This window comes from Cygnus olor, chromosome 2 (assembly GCF_009769625.2).
Source record: "Cygnus olor isolate bCygOlo1 chromosome 2, bCygOlo1.pri.v2, whole genome shotgun sequence".
NCBI lineage: Eukaryota > Metazoa > Chordata > Aves > Anseriformes > Anatidae > Cygnus > Cygnus olor.
In genome coordinates, this window is record NC_049170.1 from 33,029,930 (window position 1) to 33,051,727 (window position 21,798).

The 21,798-nt window shown below is 37.5% G+C and overlaps 1 protein-coding gene and 1 long non-coding RNA gene across 2 annotated transcripts in view; one reads left to right on the plus strand and one right to left on the minus strand.

The window, feature by feature from the left end:
• Window positions 1–10,861: 10,861 nt before the first annotated feature.
• On the plus strand, window positions 10,862–14,885 carry LOC121066217. Its single transcript, XR_005817594.1, has 3 exons — window positions 10,862–11,006; window positions 13,531–13,675; window positions 14,577–14,885. It is a non-coding gene; the product is annotated as an uncharacterized LOC121066217 (long non-coding RNA).
• A 730-nt stretch (window positions 14,886–15,615) lies between these two features.
• Window positions 15,616–21,798, minus strand: part of MACC1 (MET transcriptional regulator MACC1) — a 34,366-nt gene continuing 28,183 nt past the window's right edge. Inside the window, exon 5 of the mRNA XM_040549358.1 lies at window positions 15,616–19,087. Within this exon, the coding sequence (XP_040405292.1) occupies window positions 18,872–19,087 (216 nt within the window). The 3' untranslated portion in view covers window positions 15,616–18,871. The remainder of the gene's footprint in view (window positions 19,088–21,798) is intronic.

The window sequence follows — 21,798 nt, forward strand, 5'->3', positions numbered from 1 at the left end:
AATAAAATATTTTTAAATATTGTTAAGGACATAGTGTTGATCTAATAAAACATTATCAATAAAAAATAAGAAGTCATATTTTAAATCACTGTAACCATAAAAATATATATATAATTAAATGGATCTTGCTTCTTTTTTAATTTTGCCCATGGGGACTTTAAATATGGATTTAGAATTCTAAAAAGAAATTTCTATTTTTGCCCAGAAGTATTATTCTCTGTTCTGTCTTTAATCTTATTAAAGAAAATGAGCTTATTATAAAGATTAGTTAATTAAAATTCTTCATATCTCTGTTTACACATTCCCTTCTTCTGCTTGAACTGATACTCTTCAGTAATTTAATACTGAATACAAATCCGTGTTTCTACATAGCTGCCAAAATGGCTGTTTAACTTAGATAACAATCTCTCATTTTAAATTATGTCCTGGTTTATCAGACAGCATTCTTGCCTTACAATATACATATATCTTTCATTTCTTGTGGTGATTAACAGTCTCTACTTGACATATTATTTTCTATGGCTTCTAGGCAATTGTTACCCATGTTGCTTTACCAATTTTAAAATTGTATCAGAAAGTTCACATAAATTATTTAACAACTATGTGGCTTCTTCATTATCTTTTCTCATCAGAAACACAAGATGTTTAATATGGTATCATAAGGTTCAAGCATTTTCTATGCTAACACTTGCCTATCTCAGGAGTTTTATAATTGTGAGACAAATCTCAGAAAAAGATGATATTATCTGGAGAAAAAAATTGTTAAATAAATTTTAAATATTTTATATTTACTTTCTAGCTACTGAGCATTTAGATATGACATTCTGGGGTTTTTTTGCACCATTTTCTTTTCAAGAAAGTCCTAAGAGAAAACATGCAAGCTGAGATTTTCTTAATCACAAACCTCCAGAAACTGAAGGTTTAAAAACAATTAAGATTATGAGATTTGATAAGTCTGTGCCTTAGGAACAGCACAGTTCTCCCCAATTAATATGGAAAGCAACAATTACTGCCAAGATATGACTCTACCCCTTTAGACTTCAGACTTGATACGTAATGGATTTAGACGCTTATTGTGCTTATTGGTTAAGCACATCACCAGGAAAGTACTTTCTTAATTATCTAACGAACACACCTACTGGTAGTATTAAGTCACAATTGCACTGCTTTGGAGTGGATGGAAAAATCTTTGGAAAAGTGCGATGGAAAGTCACACACAAGCACTACAGTTTTCATTTCTCCATTTAGAACTAAGGTCCTTGCTTACTCCACTCTTTCATCTCAAGTCTTCTGGGCAAAACCCTGCTGGGGAGCTGAGCTGTCCAGGAGGCATCCTCCCAGCATCCCGTGGGACTTCACAACCACCTGAGACACCACGCGTCTTTATTCTCTACCTGAGTCTACTGCCTATTCTTTTTTATTGCTCTGTTTCACCTCCTTATCCAAAAGCCTGCTCCAAAATATGGTGATTTTTTTTTTGATTGATTGTTTGTTTGTTTCTTCCCTCATTGTTCCCACTTCTGCCACATGCACATAAACACAGTGTCAGAAACACCTTGAAAGCCTGACAGTTTTACTTGGGTATTCTCAGCTCATTCTGGTATTACTGATAAAATTCCTGAGGTACGGATGGTCTCATATCCCAAAAACTCCTTCCCAATTACCCTGTTCATGCTGGTTACACTTAATTGACCAGTTCTGCTCTCTAGACATCGTAATCCTACTTCAGCCTTGACTCCCACATGTAACTCTAATGAAGTGCATTAGATTTCTTATCTTATGTACTTACAGTGTAAGTACAACAGCAACTGAATAATCTGCTTTTGTGTTCACAACGTGTCTTTGCAATTGAAGAGTTTTCATCGTCCTTCTGGTTCCCATCATAGTCCTCAGACAATTCTGGGACCTAGTGATCCAGTGGGACTTACTGCTCACATTAATTTTATTACATTATTTAACACACCATGAAATGAATATCATTAGTCCTCTGTTCATTTCCCTTCAGCACAAGGACCAGGTCTGAGACTGGGTATACTCAAATGGTAGCACTGTCAGAAATGAGTGGTCCATGCTGTTCACCAGCAGATGACATGAAGATAAATTTATCTGTACACAGTGGCTTGTTAGAGTCTCTGCCCTTTGTTAACTCTTAGCCAGGAAAGAATGATACTGCCCAAATTCAGTATGGGAGAAAAAAAGAAGTAAAAAAAAATAAAAAAAATTGTGTTTTCACCATACAGTGGTAAAAAATAAAGATTAATGACTGTGGTTGATTGCTGGAGCATATAATTCCATTGCAATTCTTGCCATGCATCCATGGCTCTTAGAGGCGTCAGGCAAATCATGTACAGTGAGGGAGGCTCAACTCTGTCCCCTCTCCTTCTGCCTCTTCTTGGGACATAACTCTCACCCTCTCAGTGTCTCTATTCAGAGCTGTCACCAGAAATGAAGGAGAAGGCAGCAAAAGTTGGTGCACTGATTAATGTGTTCAAGAGCTCCCCCCTAGTCTGGGATTAATGGCAGTGTAAAAAGAAGCAAAATATTCTGGTTTTGCATTTCTGTAGAAGACTGGAATGAGGATGCTCCAAAGCCATGGTTTCCTTGTTGGGCATCATTAAAATAGATAGATAGATAGATAGATAGATAGATAGATAGATAGATAGATAGATATGAGGTTCTCTTAAAAGAGGAAAGGGAAGAAAAAATCCTATGAGACTTACTCCTTATGTTGAGAGTCAACTTGAATTTTTGAAATCATGTAGGTGGTTTGTAGTAGCACTGCAAATACCTTGAATTCTGGCATTTACTAAGCACTTGGATCACCTGTGTCTTACACATGGGGAATGTGTTTTTTGTTTGCTTTTTTTTATAGAAAATACTTCCCCCTGTCTTAAGAAGCAAATTATTATTACTGAAACATAGAAAAATATGGGGGGGGGGGGGGGGTGTTGATTTTTTTTTGTTTGGTTAGTTGGTTTGGGGTTTGGCTTGTTGTTGGTGCTGGTGGTGGGCTTGTTTGTTTGTTTGTTTGTTTGTTCCTTTGTGGTGGTCCCAGTGAGTGTGGCGTAAACTATAAACATTTTCTCAATACCTGTTTTTGGAATATTTTTTTAGTAATATTCAACTTATATATGCACACACACACACTTATATAATATGTGTACATGAAATGCAAGGCACTGTTTAGTCCTCTAAAAATTGTCTTTGTCATTCAGATTTCTCCATCATAAGAAATACTGCAAGCTGTATTGAAATAGATATACAGAAAACTTTCAAAGCTGTTCCCTTTGAAGTACTCTCATTTCAAATAATAGATCCTTCATATCAAAAGAAAAAGGTTCTTAAGTGAATTTAATCATGTACAATTGTATATAAGAAATGAAGTGTTAAAATGCCTAATTCACAGCAGAAGCTGTATTTATTACTCTCCAATTTATTTTCTCTGAAATAAGAAGTTGATAAGGAGAGCAGCACAAAGTGGACATACTGAGAATCCGGACCTGGCTTTTTGTCTTTGATGGTGCCAGAAGTAAATGCTCTGATTTCAGCATGAATAGGTAAAAGATATTTTCCACCTTTTCCTCTTGAGATGTCCCATAAAACATCTGTGGCTCAGGGCACTTATGAGGATATGAGTGTAGTTTGAGTGTATTTTATACCACAAAAATAAGGCAAGGCTTCTTGCAGATGAGGAATTGACCTTACAAGTAAGAGTTTAGGCTTTGCTTTCAGATGCAGCAAAATATGGCTAGTACCGAATGTGTGTTATAGCTTAACATACTAATAACTCTTCAGTTCAGTGAGCCTGACAAAGTGCCACAACTACAAGCCATGTATAGCTTGTAATCTCTACTTGCAGCTCAGCAGACAGATAAAAACTCCATGATAGCACAGTGCAAAAATCCTAATAAATAAATAAATAAATAAATAGAGAAGTTGCTGAATGAAATATCATCTAATATTATAATAGTCAAGTCCCTCAGTACTGAAATGTTTTTCAGTCACCCCTGCTCTCTCATTTCATTTCTCCAGAGACTACCAGCCATTTTATAAAACCATTGTGCACATTTTCAGGTACTTCAGTCATTCTGCTACAACTAAGTTTAGTTCAAGTTTTGTGATTTTCTTACATTTGGGGACAGCATTTTTCAGATGAGAAAGTGCAGAAAAAGTCTTACATTTCTACCTATGTTTAATGACTAACATTTAGATTTAAAAGGTATCTGCCTGAAATAACAAGAATGAATAAAGGGCCAATTAACCCTTTACTTCTGAGTTACACTGTAGCTGCAATGATTCTTAGCTAATATTACAGAATTGACAGCTTTCACATTATTTCCTTTGATGTAACTTTTCATTCACTGGAGTCATGAAAATTGATACTTCTAGTCAGCTTATTAAACTGGGTTAACAGGGAATACATGATGGAAATTTTCCATCATCATTCTACCTTCCCTTAAGTAACTTCAGTTCCTTGACTTCTTGCCTAAGAGAAATGCATAAAAGTTGATCTTATAGAGTACAGTGATCATTAGTAAAACTCTCTGTATTTCTTATAAATAATGCACATTCAATCAGTTCATCAACATTCTTCGAACCCTTTTTTTGCCAAAATATAATTTATTCTTAATCATGTAAATAAAAAGTGTAATAAATGTATTGATTTAAAAGAAGTAATGTAACCAAATCATAAAATTATTGTATGAAAATCCTTGTTAAAATTAAGAATTGTAAGATTTATTAAAAATATGGTAAAATGGAGTAGATGGATCCTGATGTGAAGAAATGTATGATCAAATAGTAACATGACAAGAATATGAGCATTTAACTTAAGCAGTCTATAATAGAAATTTTAGGATGGTTAGCATCGGTATTCTGAAGACCTGTGGCTATTTTTATATAATTTACTTCCTCCCTATAAACAAGTTTCTGTTCTTTTGTTTTGCATGAATGAAAGAAGAAAAAATAAATCTGTCCATATGAAAATGTATGGTCCTTTTTTTTATTATTATTATTTTTTGAAAAAGACAACATTATCCTGAACTGATTAGTTGTTACTGGAAATCTGAATTGTTTTGATTGAATCTGGATCTCCTGCCATGATTCTGCTTGCTCACTGCAGAATTCTGTGGTATCCATCTTTTGGATACCACGTGTATGTACTTTGATTACTTTTTAAAGTGTTATTACAACAAATGGCCTTTTAATTAAAATTTGTAATTCTTATTCTAGTCAAAGAACAAAAATCTGTCAAAGATCTGGATATTTTTCTTTATCACAGTTTTCTGAAACAAACCACTTCCAAACAACGTGCCACTTCGGAGATGCGGGCTGCTGCATCTGCTTTGTTTATAGGACAAAGCAGAATTCTTGTCAGCAACAGAATAGTAATGAAGACACATTTAATATGGCAAACCTAAAGGGCTGAGCAGCTACTGAGAACTTTGAAGGAGGTGGCTGGAAGGTTTAAAACTGAAGGCAGTTATTATGATGCAGGCATAGGTTTAGGTGTCTCAAAAGTTTTACAGTGAAAAAATAAAAGTAGACAGTAAATAGTCTCTCAGCATAAAATACTAATAGGAGCTTGTAATATTTGATAGCTCTGCTGCTCAGTTAATACTAGCAAATGGTAAGTCAGCAAACTAAGAGAAGGAATATGGCTCAGTCTTTTGACTTTTCTCACTTGCAATTTTTATTAAAAGAAGGAAAAAGATACGTGCCCAATATAGTCAAATTCCTTGCTGATATGAGCCATGAAAACTCTAGAGAGGTCATTTGGCTTAGTGACAACATAATATATCCTCCAGTGCTTACAAAATTTCTCATCTCCACCTAAACAAGTTTACATCCCTATTTAGAATAAAAAGTATACAAACAATATGTTCTCTCTTGCTTTACATTTCAATTAGGCTGGAATGTCTTACCAGGGGCCATATGGCTGTGTGCAAAGCTAGGCATCCTTCAGCTGACTTGAGAATGAACAACAGTTACTATTATGGTCTGTTATGCTGCAAAACTAAACTGTAATTCAAAGTCTGTAAGGGGGTGATACCCTTTCCTAAAACAAGATCTTAAAATTAAGACAAACTGGACATCTCTGAAAATTGTTCCGTATTTCTCAGGTCTTCTTTGTCACAACACCTGTTTGAAGAGGGAGAGAAGCATTTCTTCTTTTCATTCAGTGGCTTGCATATGCCATTTCAAAGAATAAATTAAATATCTAAAGATGGTGAGCATCCAAGATATAATCTGGATGTATGCAGGAGGCTTAACCTGAGGCCCAGATATTAAGAGCACAACAAGTGATGCCAATACTTTCTGTTCATAGTCTGCACTGGACTCTTTTATCCTTCATGAGAATGATTTATTATATACTTCAGGCAGTTGAGTAAAACTCAGTATTTCTTCATTACCGTTTTAAACATATTTTCAGCTAATTTTACAATACAAAAGTAAAAGGATTGGAAAAGATCCCAGCAGTGGGATCAAGCGGGTAAAGTTTGTGATCAGCAAATATTTTGAAAAGAAAAGAGCTCATGGCCAAACAAATAGAGCATTACTGAAAAATAATTAGAGTCCTTTGTCCCCAGGTGCATTGCTTTTAAATTGTATCCAGTTCACTCTGCTCTTTGCATTCTGCTGCTGACATTAAATGGACATTTTGCAGTTAGTTACCTAGGCTGTGTCATAGATATATGTGTCCCAGAAGAGGCTAACCATATGAAAGCATCTTAGCAAAACCAACAAACCATTCATAATGTGTCTCCAAATACATGATGGCTTTTGTAATAAAATTCCAATGGCAATCTCCACAGGTTCAGGGAGCTGCAGAGCCTGCTTCTGGTTTGGACAGCAAGTGGGGTGGCTTGCTCTTTTTAGCCACTGGATGTAAAATCAAAGTACACTCGGAACAAGACTTTTAAAATCATTGTGATAGTGTGGGGTTTTGTTAGTTTGTTTTAAGTTATAACATTTGTATGTATTTATAGCCACTTTAAAGATGTTGGACCCAAGCCTTTGTGTATGCTGGCGTCAGTGAAGCTGGGCTGATACATGTCAGCTCTGCATCTGACCTATGATTACTATCTATGTGAGTCTGATAAGCAAAATTTTATATCTGTTTTACAGGCAGAAAGTTTAAGTGGAAGATTCTGGACATAGCCTCTGGTACAGAATGAATCAGCCATGAACTGATGGTGCTGTCCTAGGAGGGTTGTGGCTCTTTCCTCAACTTTCCCCATTCGGTGTGCTTTGAGTCCTGCAGTGTTGAGATGCCCATGTAGTGTTTGTTCTCCTGTTTTGTCTGGGCAGAAGACAAGCCCTGCAGCAGTGGCAAGATGCTTAGCTGTAGGCAGTAAAGTCAAGGTTTTCTAGCTGAGTACCTATGTTTACATGCCACAGTATCTGTGCTAGCATGTATTGCTCTACCCTCAAAAAAAAAAAAAAAAAAAGAGAGAGAGAGAGAGAGAAAGAGAGAGATTGTCGTTAGCCCTAACCCCTTTTCTTTTTCTCTTTTCCCTTGCCATTTTCTCTAAGAAAATGACACCATGCTTATATGAATCGAAAGTGGCAAGAAAGAAACAGATTCAAGGTGGGATTTCACAAGACAGCTGAGCTATGCTCTGACACTGAAGTCAGTCTGTTCAACTCACTGAATCAGTAGGAAACTAATCTAGGAAAATGAGTGACTGGCTTTCTTTCAGATTAGCAAATTTCAGATTTTAGTCAGGGAATTGCAAAGGAGAGGGAAGGACCATACATCCATGAGGTGGTGTTGAACAAAAAAAAAAAAAAAAAATAAAAGAGAAGAAAAGAGAGGAAAAGAGAGGAAAAGAGAGGAAGGAAGGAAGGAAGGAAGGAAGGAAGGAAGGAAGGAAGGAAGGAAGGAAGGAAGGAAGGAAGGAAGGAAGGAAGGAAGGAAGGAAGGAAGGATGAAAGAGAAAGAAAGAAAAGAAAGAAAGAAAGAAAGAAAGAAAGAAAGAAAGAAAGAAAGAAAGAAAGAAAGAAAGAAAGAAAAAGAAAGAAGGAAAGAAAAAAGGATCACTGAAGCCATTTGTCTGGCCAGCTGTTTTGTTTAAATATGTGCAACTGTGTTACCCAGTTTGGAGATATATGAAGGCATGCTCTCATTTGAATTTTACTTTGACTTGTCTTGATTGAAGTGTGACTTTGTGGTATATAAATAGGAGCAGAGCATTCCTTAGATAGCAGTATGGCAAATCTCTGTGCTGGAGCACCCTGGATCTGCAGCATAGCCCCCACAGAATCTATAAAGTGAGAGCACTCTTTTAGCTGCATGGGCCAGTTAAAGATCTGCTGCCACAGTTGTTAGAAACAAGTACATTCCAGTAAAAGGTGGTGACCATGAAAGCACTTCAACATGTACCACTGTAGTGGGACGCATGCTTGGCCCCCAGGTCTCCTAGAGAAGTAGCTCACAGGATTTAGTGAAATAGACCGTTCTGGAAAGAGTTTGCATTTGCTGTTTCTGATAATTTATACTGACAGTTACGTGAGTTCTGATAAGTGAGTAATGAGAGCAGACAGACTGAGAGTGCTCAAAACAAGGTAGAAAGGTCAGTCTGGACCCTCAAATTAGGAAAAGATTGACCATTGTATGTTCAACAGCATAGGCAGAGTTAATGTGAAGAATGAGTGGGGCAATGACTGGCACTAGAACACATGAGTTTCTGTTCTTTGCTTCAAGCCAATCACCTTGACTTGTTCTATGCAATGGATCATGATTATTCATGTCTGTGTCCAAGTGAACTATGTCCATGGTACTCAAACCGCTGTTGCTGAATCAGGTGGCTAATGGTATTAAAAGTTATGTTCAGAGAGGCTATGATGGTTGTAAATTAGTGGATGTCTATGACCTTTCTATATAAACAAAAAAAATCTCTGTGCCCTTTATAGTTGAATTCTGTAGTTGCTTTAAGGTGTTCTTGACAACTTCTTTCTGCTCCAAGTTTACTCAATGCCTAGCATAACCGAGTACTGATGCTGCATGTTTCTGGATCAGTTGCTACAAAGCAGCACAGCAATAAATCAGTTTAAATATGTTGGTCTAAATTACCTCCTGACCTTCAACTTGGTCCTATCAGCATCAGACTACAGATTTTCACAGTACAGCTTTTTCACTGTTTACATCAATACCAAAGATGTGTGCAAAGAGGTGGGAGGAGGTGCAGTTGTGATAGAAGAATAATAAGGAACAAGGACATGACCTTAAATTAATGATAATAAGTAATTAATGTTAATGTGACAGAGAAGGGAGAACCAGTAAACCAGTGTTAAAAAAAAAAAAAAAAAAAAAAAAAAAAAATTAGAACAACTGGGATAGAAAAAAAAGGAGATAAGTTTGAAGACAGATTTTGGATGCCATCACTTTAATGCCTGTAGGTACTTTGTAGGTACTTAAACCTTTTAAACTTTCCTCTGTGCCTCTCCTGCATTAATTAAGCTAATTACAAATAGGATCATGGGAAAGATTATGCAAGCTTGATTTTGATTGCCATATTGTGCTGGGAAATTGTTGATTTTCTTGGGGGGAGTACTAGCCACAGAGGAATATTTTCCAGAAGTGTATATGAGACAAACAAGGAATCCATATTTTTTTATTATTGCATTCATGCATGGAAACTGTGAGGCATCCTTCACTAAATGAAATACAGGAAAAAGAAATAACTGTAGAATGATGAAGAGTCACCCTGTTTTTTATTAGTCTGTGATTTCAGACAATGGCTGACATTACTGTTTATTTCCATTAATTCAAGTTGTTTTGCAAAATTCTGGTTGGCCATAACTAATAACATCATACAGGAACTCTATAACTAACCTCAGCATTTATTTCTCTGCCTGTTACTCTGTATTATCCTGGTTTCCTCTTAGGATTTGTGTAAGCACTTTTGGCCTCATTGCAATCTCAGTCATGTGCTGCCAGTATTTCAAAAAGTACCTCCCACAAAAATGTTCCTGTATACTGAGTACAAAATCCTGTGTCCTTCTGATGCACGAAAAAGGAGGGAAAAGATGAAGAGGAGAAGAAATTTGGAATTTTAAGTTCCTTTTCTAAAAAGTAAGAGAAAGAAAAAAAAAAAAAAGAAAAAAAAATGTTTTGTGATATGGGCTATCTAGTATATGTAAGAACAGGAAAACAATGTAGCTTTTTCGGGGAGGGGGGTATATTTTCTAGCATTTGCAAGACTATGCTCTTAAAAGTGTAATACAATGAATGAAACTTGCAGAAAGCAGGTGAATGTGGCTATATAACTGAGATATTTTAATAGGTCCAGTGAAAATTATTATTGCTACACATAATGAAAGGCCAGACTATCCTCAGCTTATACACAATTTTAATGAGTCTCTACTGCATTAATGAGAAAGAGAGAGGCCTAGTAGCACTATTCTAGGTTAATGGGTATCCCTGAGGACAAAAATAATTGGAATTGAAGGAAAAAACTGTATGCAAGGCCTGTACCCTATTTGGAAGTTTGTAGGTGAGCCCAATTCAAGATTTCTCACCTAGATTAACAAGCCTAAGAAGTTATTTTCCTATATTCAGTGAAAGAACCACACTGCTTGAGACAGCTCACCTGAAAATTATAAGAAAGCTGTCCACATTGGTAATGATCCAATTATATAGTGAAATATGAAATAATATTTCAATTAATAAAATATTGTCAAAATTCTTGTTACTGCACATTCCAGATATGTATCTGACATTACTTAAAGTCTCTGCAATTATTTAACTGAAAAATTGAAAATTTAGAAAAAAATACAATAATATTTTTTTTCTTACTTGTAGACTGGGTGCTACAGCATCTCAGATCCTACTTACAGTTGGGTCTGACACAGAAAGACAGACTCTCTATCAATGTCTTTGTCTGCTAAAGATATTTCCCAGCTTTTATTTTTATTGGCCATATGTACATTTCCAAGGCTGAAATAAATGAATTACAGCAGTTTGGATTTCTACAAAAACATCCTGTCTCAGCGGTCCACGGGTAAGTGAATAAAAACATCTCTTACACAGTTAATATTATAACTCATCACATTTTACGTCCTACAGTTACAATACAGGCTAGTTTCTCTGTCCTAAAGGCCCCCAAGGCATCTGCACATGGTGCTAGGGTGTCACTAGCCCCTCACAGGAGCCCACCCAAAAATCGGACCATGTGTCTGAGAGTGTTGTCCAAATGTTTCATGAACTCTGGCAGCTCGGTGTCATAATCACTTCCCTGGGGAAGTGCCCGACCACCCTCTCAGTGAAGAACCTTTTGCTAATATTCAACCTGAGCCTTATGAACCATATCTCTTAACAAACACACAAATTAACAATAACAGGTAAATATAAAGGCAGGAATGCCCAATGGATGAGGCCTGAACTGGAGTTTGGAATTGATATATCCTTTGGGTGACCTTCAAATTTTTTTTCTACCTTCACTTTACTTCTTGTGCTTTTTCCTCACTTTCCATATTATCTGAAATCATTGTACAATAGATCTTCAATGTTAAACAAGCCATTGATGTAGTACAAACAGATAATAATAACAATAATTCAAGTAATAATAACAACTCCTTTCCCCCTCCCCTCACCTCTTTTTCCTTACCCTCCTCTCCAGACATACTTTAGAGCAGACACAAACTGTGAATGTGTTGATTGGCTGTCAATATCTTCTGGTGGTTTTAATTACAGTATCTTCCACACCCTGCATTTTGTCAGATTTTCTTTCCCTACTGAAGTAATGTGACATGAATTTCAGTAGGAGTGCAATAGTCACACGTAAGTTTCATCAACATCATTCTTAAATTCTAACACTTGAGTTTCTGTGCCAGCAGTGCTTACCTTTATGCAACCAAATCTCCAAAGCATAATCCTACTTGTGAAGTCTTTCAAAAGAACAAAAGCCATGTGAGGTAAAGGCACTGTTAAAAACAGTTGACTAACCTTAACTACAGTGCTGTTCCTAAATTTCCTTGCCTAATTCATTTAAAAATGTATAAAATAGCAGGAAACCAGGAACCTGTGAGAACGTGTCTTTTGTCCAGGGTCAAAAATCACCCTGCATGTTTGGCTTCTGTCTATACAGGACTATCACATGTCCGTGTTTTCTTTTAATTTTCATCTGGATAAGTTCTTCTTTCCTGCCCTCAAAGTTATGCGTGGGCAGATTTTTTTTGGCTGGTTCAGCCTGCATCCAGGTTGTTTTCAACCTCATCAGGGGCCAGATCCTGGCCTTTCTCCCTGAGCAAAGAGCCAAGTGAAGGGCTGGACTCAGCTGCTGTGGTGCTCACATCAGAGCATCGCATGCGGTTGGTCAGAGTGGGAAGGGGTGATGACAGGGTTTGTAAAAACCCAGCAAGGACCTACAGGGCTGTAAGGCAGTGGGCAGGGGGGCAGTCAAGCTGGAGAGAAGCTGACAGAGGTGGGCCAAGCTTAGGAGAAGCTTTGGGGGAGGGAGAAGGTGCAGAGGGTTGGGGTCAGAGGGTTGGGATCTCAGGGAAGACAGGGACCCAGGGCTGTGGGCAAGGAAGGACAACAGAGGTGGGGTGAGACTTTGTGCTGAATGGCTGCTAGCCAGGGCAAGAGGAAGGGGAGGGCACTGCCAGGGAGAGGGACAAGAGGTTTTAAAGAGATTGGCAGGCGTGGGAAGGCAGGCTGGAAGCATGGGGCACAAAGGGGTCTCTGTAAACAAGGCACTGACATGAGCACATCTAACCAAAACCTGCAGTGGAAGATGTGCACAGAGACAGCTCCCACACATCACTCTCCCTGTCTCAGCTGCACCAGCTCTCTTGCTCTATGGAGTAATATTTGCCTTTTAGAGACAGACAAAAATGATGAAAGAGCAAGGTCCATTTAGTTTCTTTACAGTAGTTTGATATCAGTTTGATATCCTAGCTTGCAGCGTATGCAGACTGCCTCTGAAGTTATCTTGCCAGCTAAAGGTCTCCAGTCATGTGTCCATATGTATGAAAATGGGCCTTCTGACCTAAAACCTTCACTTATGCTTGCAGGCATATGGAGCTAATTCAGATTTCCGTTTCTATGAGATAATCCCCTAACACCATGACTAAGCTTCGTAATTTATTCAGCAAAATGTTGCAGCTCCCTCTTGTTTTGTGACGTCTTCTTGCTGGAACTTCGGGGCTTTGGTGTTTTTTTAATTTTTGTTTTATTTTTTAAGATTTGATAATCCTATTTAACCCTCCTGCAAATGGGACCCCAGGGAGAGCTTTTCAGTTACACACAATTAGTTTTATAAAGAGCATTATTAAACCATCCACTAGCTGTTTTGTGTGTTGTTTTTGTATGTTTTTTTAAACTCCTTTATTAATAACAATAAAGGCTTTTGTAAGAATAGAAGGTGGCATTATATGAAATGGTTTCAGATTCTAATAATTTCTTTTTTGTGAGTAGAATTATGACATGAGCTTTCTTGTGTAAGATTTCCTTTACAATATGTCACTCCTTCCCACCCCCCCTGCATCCTTTGTTCATGTTTTCCACGCTGATGGATGACATAGGGCTCTGCTGGATCCTGAGAGATAATAAAGTCCATGAAAAAAGTCTGGCTGGGGTGCCATTTCCCTACCTAGACTTCAGCATCCAGGCCAGAGGATGACAACTCATCCCAACCAGCAGCTCTTGGCACTTGAAACCATGTACCAGGTAAGAGGCCATGGTCATTGCAGAGTAAATTCACAAGCTATCTCATGGGTGGGGGCACAAGGGAGGTGTAAAAGAGCCTGCTGGGATGTGAGGACTGTGTGAGACGTGTGCTAATGAGAGCACCAGGAGGGTCAGCGTGAGAGCAGGTGCCTGCCTGGTCCAGCCCTGCAACCTCCAGGGCAGTGTGAGAAATCAGGCAGGAGCGGGATATGTTTGTCCCTGCCACATTCCCAGTATCTGATTCTGCATTGTACTCAGCTGGTGGCTGTACACAGGCCATCACATTTTTCGATAAAGCTGACTAACTGCCTTTTGCACCCATTTATGCTATTGCCTTCAAAAACATCCCATAACAACTCATTCCACAGTTCCTCACTGCGTGAAAAGCTACTTCAACTTATTTTTAAACCCATTGCCTGATAACTTTATTGTTACAAGACATACCAAATAGTCATTGCTTATTCACTTCTTCCCTGTCAGTCCTGATTTTCTTTGTTCTCAGCGTATTGCATTTGCCAAGGCTGCATTTTAGATCTTGTTCTGAATTTACCACAAATGTAATGTTTAAAATGCTGGAGTTTGGAATGGAGCTGAATGCACTTGTCTTTGCCTGGTCTCTTGGGACTACTGTACTTCCATCCTTATTCCTTGCAGGCCAGTTCATTTACATTTTAAAACCTGGGATTTAGAATGAATATGTAAATGCACCTTCCAGTTGGCGTAGTAATTCCTGCTACTTAGTTTTAAATTAAAATCCAGATCATTAATTTAGGATTGAAGGTATAGGCTGTATTCCTGGACAAGTTGTTCTGAAAGGGTATCAAGTAACAATTTGATTTGAGAGAACTGAAATACATATATAATTAAAAACAATCAGCAGTATTATTTCTTTCTTCCAAAGGTTCAGAAGCTCCTGCTAGTTTTAACTGACCTTTCCAAACACGCTTGCATGATTCTGCCACAAAAAGGAGAAGGGGAACAACCCTGTGAGAAGGTCTGGCCACCCCAGCAAGCTCCGCAGACAGCCCTGTTCTCAGCAGTGGGTTCATTCTACTGCCCCAGGAGGTGATAAAAGCAAGTTACTTTTGCTTATGAACAGGCTAAAAGGAGTGTCTATCCATGTTTTAACACAGAATTTTTAAATTAAGGAAAATGTGCATACAGGTATTACTCAATTCCCTGGTATTAATCCAACTGTGATCTTTCACTCTGGAAATCTTCCTCTTTCTTTGTCTTACAAAAGCAAAATAAAATCCATGCAAGATTTCAGTGGACAATATCATTTTCCCTTGTTTATTTTTTTAAAAAATATATACTGTTATTAAAAAAATAATAGATAACATATATACATTTGCAACACATAAAAAAGTACTTTCTGTACTAAGAAAAATCACCAGGTTATTTTAAGGGCTACATCCCAATCCATACTGTCTTTAGACATTTACTGACAGCAGGAGAACCATCAGGAACAAGAGTCACCAACCACTCTAGGCTAACAGTTTCTTTACAGATCTACAATTGGTCTAGAACTTCTCTGACGACTTTAACAGATGAGATGCTCTCTCCTGTTACTGCGCAGAATACCTTTTGCTATATGCTCTTCATAGGGGAAAAAATAAATAAATAAATCCAACCCTCTTATTCTCCATAGCATTATCTTTTCATAGACAATTTTCATAGCTACACCCCAAACAGAATAAAACAGCACAGCCTTCTATTCCTATTTGTTTCAGCTGTCCGTAGCTGAAGATGATGATGAAAGAATAGGTTCACTGGGTTTAGCTGGGAACATGGCATTGCCATTTGTACTTGTTAAGAATAGCCTTTATTGTTTAGATTGATCTGCCATTGTTGGCTTGATCGCTTACCAAATCCAGAAGTACTTTAGGAATAGAGCTTTAGAGCCAGCTCAACCCCCCCCAAAAAAAAAAACAAACCCAAAAAAAAAAACAAAAAACAAACAAACAAAAAAAAAAAACAGTGTTGCTGCTTTGGAGCAGCTCAGTGTTTGCTTTTCACACAGCTTAGGTTAACAGGAAGAATTTGTGAAAAATCAGTCATTTTCACAGAAAGTGACTTAAAAATGACATTTTCCTACCCCTTCCCATTTCTCTGCCCTCTTCAGGAAAAGGGTGGCCCTTTTTCTTCCCTGGAGAAGTCAATGAAGAATGCCACTACCCACCCCTCAACCCACAGAAAGTCTTGGGGAGTAGCTCTTTGATTGTATTTTAAAAGAAACTTTCTTTGCCCTCCCTAAGCCTCTGCTTTCCGAAAGAAAAGCAAGTGAAACCTAAAGAACTGAGTCCTTCTATAAATCCAGCTGGAGGACTAGAACTTCTTTGGGGGAATAATTTGCTTTTTCTCTGCCTTCTTGACAGCTGTTAATTTAGACACATGCCACCTCACCATGCCATTGAATGGCACAGAGCTGAGTTGCCTCTGCGCTACAATAACAGGAGTGTCTTCCAGTTTCACTGGAAAAAACATTGTTTCTAGTGCAAGTGGCAGCTAGATTTTCCTCACAGCTACCCACCATGGAGCGTGTCTGCCCCATCCAAGGGCAGACAGAGCTGCAGGAATCATTTTTCCAGTTTTCATGGTTAGGTGAAATCATAAAATTATTGGGTGCTCACACATTTTTCACTTGTTTGTTTAAGAAAAACACTTATACAGATGTTAGAAGGATAGTGAAAGGGTCTCGTAAGCCTACACATATAAGGGGAAATTGAATGGAAACTGGAAGCAGAGGTCATTTAAGGTGGAGACCAGGGTATTTTTCCTTGTCTCCTCTCAAAGAGTTGTTAATCTCACCCTGCTTCGCAGAAACCCAAGAAGGTATGTGTGCAGGCTCATGGGAAAGCTGTTCTCTCTTGACAGGGTGGGAGGAAAGGAGAAAAGGTCAAGAACAGAGTGTGTTTACCAAAGTCATGTGCTCCTCGCTGTGTGCTGCTGCTGAGTGCAGCTGCTTCCACTCTCAGCTGGCATTTTGTGGTTTTGAATACTAGAGCACTAAATAAAATATGGGGTTTTAATACCCTTTTTTTTTTTTTTAAATTATCCAGTGTGGGCTGCTAAAGTAAACAGAATATTGCACGAGTGCACATTTCATTCATATGAGCAGAAACTTAAAGCTGAAATGGGGAGAGCAATTAGCAACAAAACCCTACAGTACAGACCCTGGAGTACAGCACAGCTATGGACAGACATAAATTCCCTTTTAAAGAAATATACTTGCAAGACCAGTTGCATAATGCTGCAAGCTAAGGAGAACACTGACTCACTAAGTCAATATTTGCTAAATCTACCAGGCCAAATTCAACTCTTGTTCTAGGCAAAAACAATTTTGCTGTTGTTTCACGGCAATGAAAGAAGCAGGCCTTGAGATTAAATCTGGAAAAATCTACAAAAAATGTCCCTGGGTTGTAAATATTATTTTAAAGAATTTATTTTAATTGAAATTCTTTTTTTTTTTTAATTTATAGTTTTTATATTTCAATTTAGCATTTTACCTTTAAAGAATCCTACTTTAAAAGGAGCCAGTATGCACCTTTTCCTTACTCAGCAGCATGACAGAGGAAGCCAACAGCTACTTTCTCCCCTTTGGGGGGCTTCATTACAGCAAGCAAGAAAGAACAGCTGGTGTCTGCACAGGAGCACAAAATAACAAGAGAATGTTGTTTTATATTTACTTTGCAGCACTTTTTAAAACTGCAAAGGACACAGTATAAAATAGGTGCTAGCTGAAACAACAAAAATCTCTGATAATCTTCATCCTTGTTCTCCAGGTTTCATTGATCAGCAAAGACAATTACTGTTCTGTGGGCTGAATCCCTCACGCTGTTGCAAATCAGGAGCAAGTCCACTGAAGCCAAATGACTTCCATGCATGCTAATTCAGTCATGCCCTGATGCTTAAGGGTCTTTTGGTGAGTGAGCTCTTCCATTACTGGGGAAAGTGCTCTTTTGCTCATGGCTCCTCCTGAGCCATGCGTACTTTGGGAAAGCTTAATGAAAGTAGAAAGGAAAGCAGGTTGGAAGAAAGAGGAGGGGAAGAAAAATTTTTACATGTGCTATTTGTTTTTAGAGTCACTAAAACTTCCTTCTTAGTAGACGCCATCTAAGAAAAGAGCAGAAGCACAGGTTCTGGACCGTAATGCTACTAGTTTGTGGTACTCCAGAAAGAATTTGGCTTTGTCTTGTCAACTGTAAGTGATGACAGAACACCATTTTTCTTTTCAACTACTTGTCATGAGTATGTGCTGATGTTTCTGAATATATGTTGATCAAAGATAGTCAAAAGGGATTTAACTTTTTTGGAGCTACCACTTAACTAAACATTTATTTAAAAGCTTATGTTAAAAAATTATTAAAATAAGTCTGGTTAGCCTGTAGTCATTATTCGACCTGTATTTTCTACTTTGATAAAAAACTTAGTAATTGCAAGATTTTTATTGTTTGTATCTAAGCAGGGTTATTTTTAGAGCATATGACTAATGAGAATTAATTGCTGCATTAAAAAAAAAATCTAAAGGCACCCCACTGTTAACTTTTTTTTTTTCTGAGAAAATAATAGCCATTGCTCATATTCTTCATACTGTAAAGTAGAAAAGAATGATAAAACAGAAGAGAGTATTAACTGTCTACAGCCTGTCTTCTCTGTATGTACCAAGCCAGTATTTCATATTAAATAACTTGAATTCCTGTTTTGGGACAAGATAGATTTTGCCCCAGTTGAGGACAAAGAGTCCTAAAGTTCTTTCAAAGCTACCCTGAAGCCATTGGTCTTATAGATGAGGGTTTTGGACATCAATTAAAATGTATTAAATATTTAAATTTTAATGTCCCTGAAAATAATGTAAACCTAGGCCCTATGGGCTACACTCATTTGTGCATGGCTCCGTTTCTAGAACTGATCTCCACTTAGAAATCAGTGCAATCAGAAATAGTTCCTAGTGGCCTATAGAATTCCAGCCATTTTTGTTGACTTCACCAGCTTATTCCCCCACTCTTTTCTTATTTCCTTGATAGTTTTTAGCAAGCTCTGGTAATCTCAGGTAGCTGTAGTTGAGAAGTATGGGCCTATACTCAGCATCAACTCAGGTAAAATGGACTTCATTTAGCCCTGTTCTGGAACCATCGATGAAGCATAAATAACCGTACAGTTTCCAGGAAAATTTCCAAAACCATATTTGGTAGTCTACTCTTCTTCCTCGATTTTGGAGAAAGCACTTGCCCTTAAAACTTCCATGCAGTTCACAAGAATCAATGTTCCAGTTAACTCTCGCCACTGTTTTGTTACCGGGTTTTTCATTTTATCCAAGGCTGACTGCAGGTCTTGTAAGACATCCCTGTAACTGTCTCCATAATGTGCAGCCCATGTGTAGAGAAAGTCATATGCAGGTTTCCACATCATCTGCAAATAAAGGAAGAAATGATAAGGCTTAGCTACAGAAATCAAATTATTTAGCTAAATCTCACCAACTGTGGAAAATTAAGAGAAAAGAAGAAACAAAATAAGTATTTGGTCCCTAGCCACACTGAAATCCTTTATCATGTAGGGCATATTCATTTAAAAACAAACAAAAACACTCCGGTAACCTTATGTACTTCATTTATATGAAAGTCTTGAATTCTCTAAGAGATAAATAAGGGAAAGAAAAATTCTTCATTCAGGTGATTATCACCAAGTCAGAATATATCTGCATCTGAAAGTAAAACTCAAAGCACAGGGGTAGAAGGAAAATACTTGATCATCTTTGCAATTCATACACCCAGCAGCAGTTTTCCTATTTAGAGTTTCACTGTGCTTTTGGTAGTTAAAGACCCACTTTGTCTCATTAAGATCTCACTGTCCCCCTACTGTATTACTTAACCAGGACCTTTCAAACATACTTATCTTTACAAAAATGTTTTCTGGTAACATCAGTAGGAAGATACACCTATTAAAACAAAACAAAACAGAAACAAACAAAAACATTCCAGGAACAGGGGAGCGAGAAGTTTCTATAATTAACTTCTTAAAATTACACGCAATTTAAAGTGTCCTGGAACCAAAGAAGGAAATAAAAAACAGGTTACCACTGTTCCTTTTTGCAAATTACAGTACATTTAATTATTTTATGCCAAACAATATGGAGCATATCCTTCCCAAATGTAATTTGTCATTTGCCGAGTGACATCAATGAAGCTATGACAGCATGATTCAGATACCAAGCTGGACTTGCATCCTTCAAAGTGCTGATGTTGAAAGTAAGTTTGCTCTGTTTACAAACAGAAGGATTGTTTTCCCAGCTGCTGCTTTTACAGATTTAACTTGGGTGACTAGTTCCCTTCTCCTCATTGGCAATAGAGGTTTTGCAAACAGCAATTGAGTTAACAATTGCATGGATGATGCATAAAGGCAAAGAAATCTTTCACTTTCCTAAATGGTACTACCATATGCTGTTTTAAAAGAAATACAGTCATGCATAGTGATAAAAGCACATGAATGGATATGCACACATGTATGTGTACACACAGATGTGATCAGAAAGTCTCTTAATTCTAAAAGATTTAGCATCATCTCTTTTTTAATGAAAAAGCAGTTTTGATGGTTCAGAAGAAAAATGGTTACTTTTTCAATACGATTCTGTGATTTAGAAGTGAAACACAACATAAAGCTCTACTTGATTTGAGCTCTATTTATTTGATCTCTAGAAGATTTAAGTAGCTGCAGGAAACTTCTTTGCCCATGATGCTGAGCTTTTCTCCACATTTGGGCTAAGAATTTATCCCAAGATTCATTCTACTGTAGTTTTTGTCAACATCTCCTTTATCTTCTGCTGCCTTTCTCCCCCATCCTCAAATGGAAAAACTCATACAACGCATCTCCTCTGTAGCGTATCTCAGTCTGATTAGTCTGGTTTCTGCCTTTAATTTAAGCCATACGAAAGTGCCCATGCTTTGAATGAAATCTGCCATTTTAGCTCTAGAGGGGAGAAGGATATCACCATTTATCCAAAATGAACGGTGCTTACTGCAGACTTTATGCAAGTCAGTCATAAATCATAACCATAAGGTTATAAAAGGATGGAAGAAAAGTCACTTGGTGTCTTGTGGGAAGAAATGGAAAAAGATGAATTCTTTCATCAAATGTTACTTTGAGAAGAAAAAGAAGAAAAAAGTTTGTAATGTACTACTGTAAATACTTGATATTACAATTTATTTTAGTGAAATAAAACACCTCACCATGTTTGCATTTATGCTGAGATCAGAAAGCTTCTTTATTCCTATTTCTAGCTTGATAAACAAGGTAGCCAACAAGAGAAGCTAGGATTTTCTGATACATTACTGCTGGCTGTGCTTTTCTCTGCCTCCTGCTTCCTTTCCTTATATTCCTGTTGGACCAGGCTATTTGAAGGATTAGGGTATAGCCTTCTGTTTGATGATTTCCACTAGTACGTGAAAAGACAGGGAATATTAAAAGATGCTATTCTTTGACTTACGCTGAAGGTCAGACTGATGCTGCACAATCAGAGAAGCAGCTGAAATGTTTAAAATAAAAGCCTTGTTTTCTTCAACTCTAGCACTTTTTTTTTTTCCCCTCCCTAGGACAACAGAAAAAAATAGAAAACTAAAAACTTTATGAGCTGGTCATCAGTGATGATGACCAATTAAGGCAGCAGTAGTCTACATTCTCATCATACCTAACTAATACTGCAGACCAGGCTTCTGAGGTAGGTCCTTCTCGACATCTGCATACTCTAATGCAATGGCTGAAGTGTATCACGTTTGACATCCCTGAATTTTATCAAAGGAGATTTTTAGGCAAACTATTAAATCACTGCAGCATGCTGGGCAAGTCATGCCTCAGCTGCATGCCTGCACTTTCCCTCTTCTCCCCCTACCTCTGCTGAGTAGGTAATAATGATACCTACATCCTCTGTAAAGTGATTTGGAATTTACTGATGAAAAGTACTTCAAAAGCTAGGCACCGATTGTATGCACCTCAAGTTGCTTCTGTGATCATCTGAGAAAAGATTTCTCCCACTAAGTAAAATATTCAGTAAAAACATTTTTTGACCAATCAATCCTTTTGATGGTAGAATAGTCTTTGATGAGTAAAGAATTGGTTCATGTTTTCAG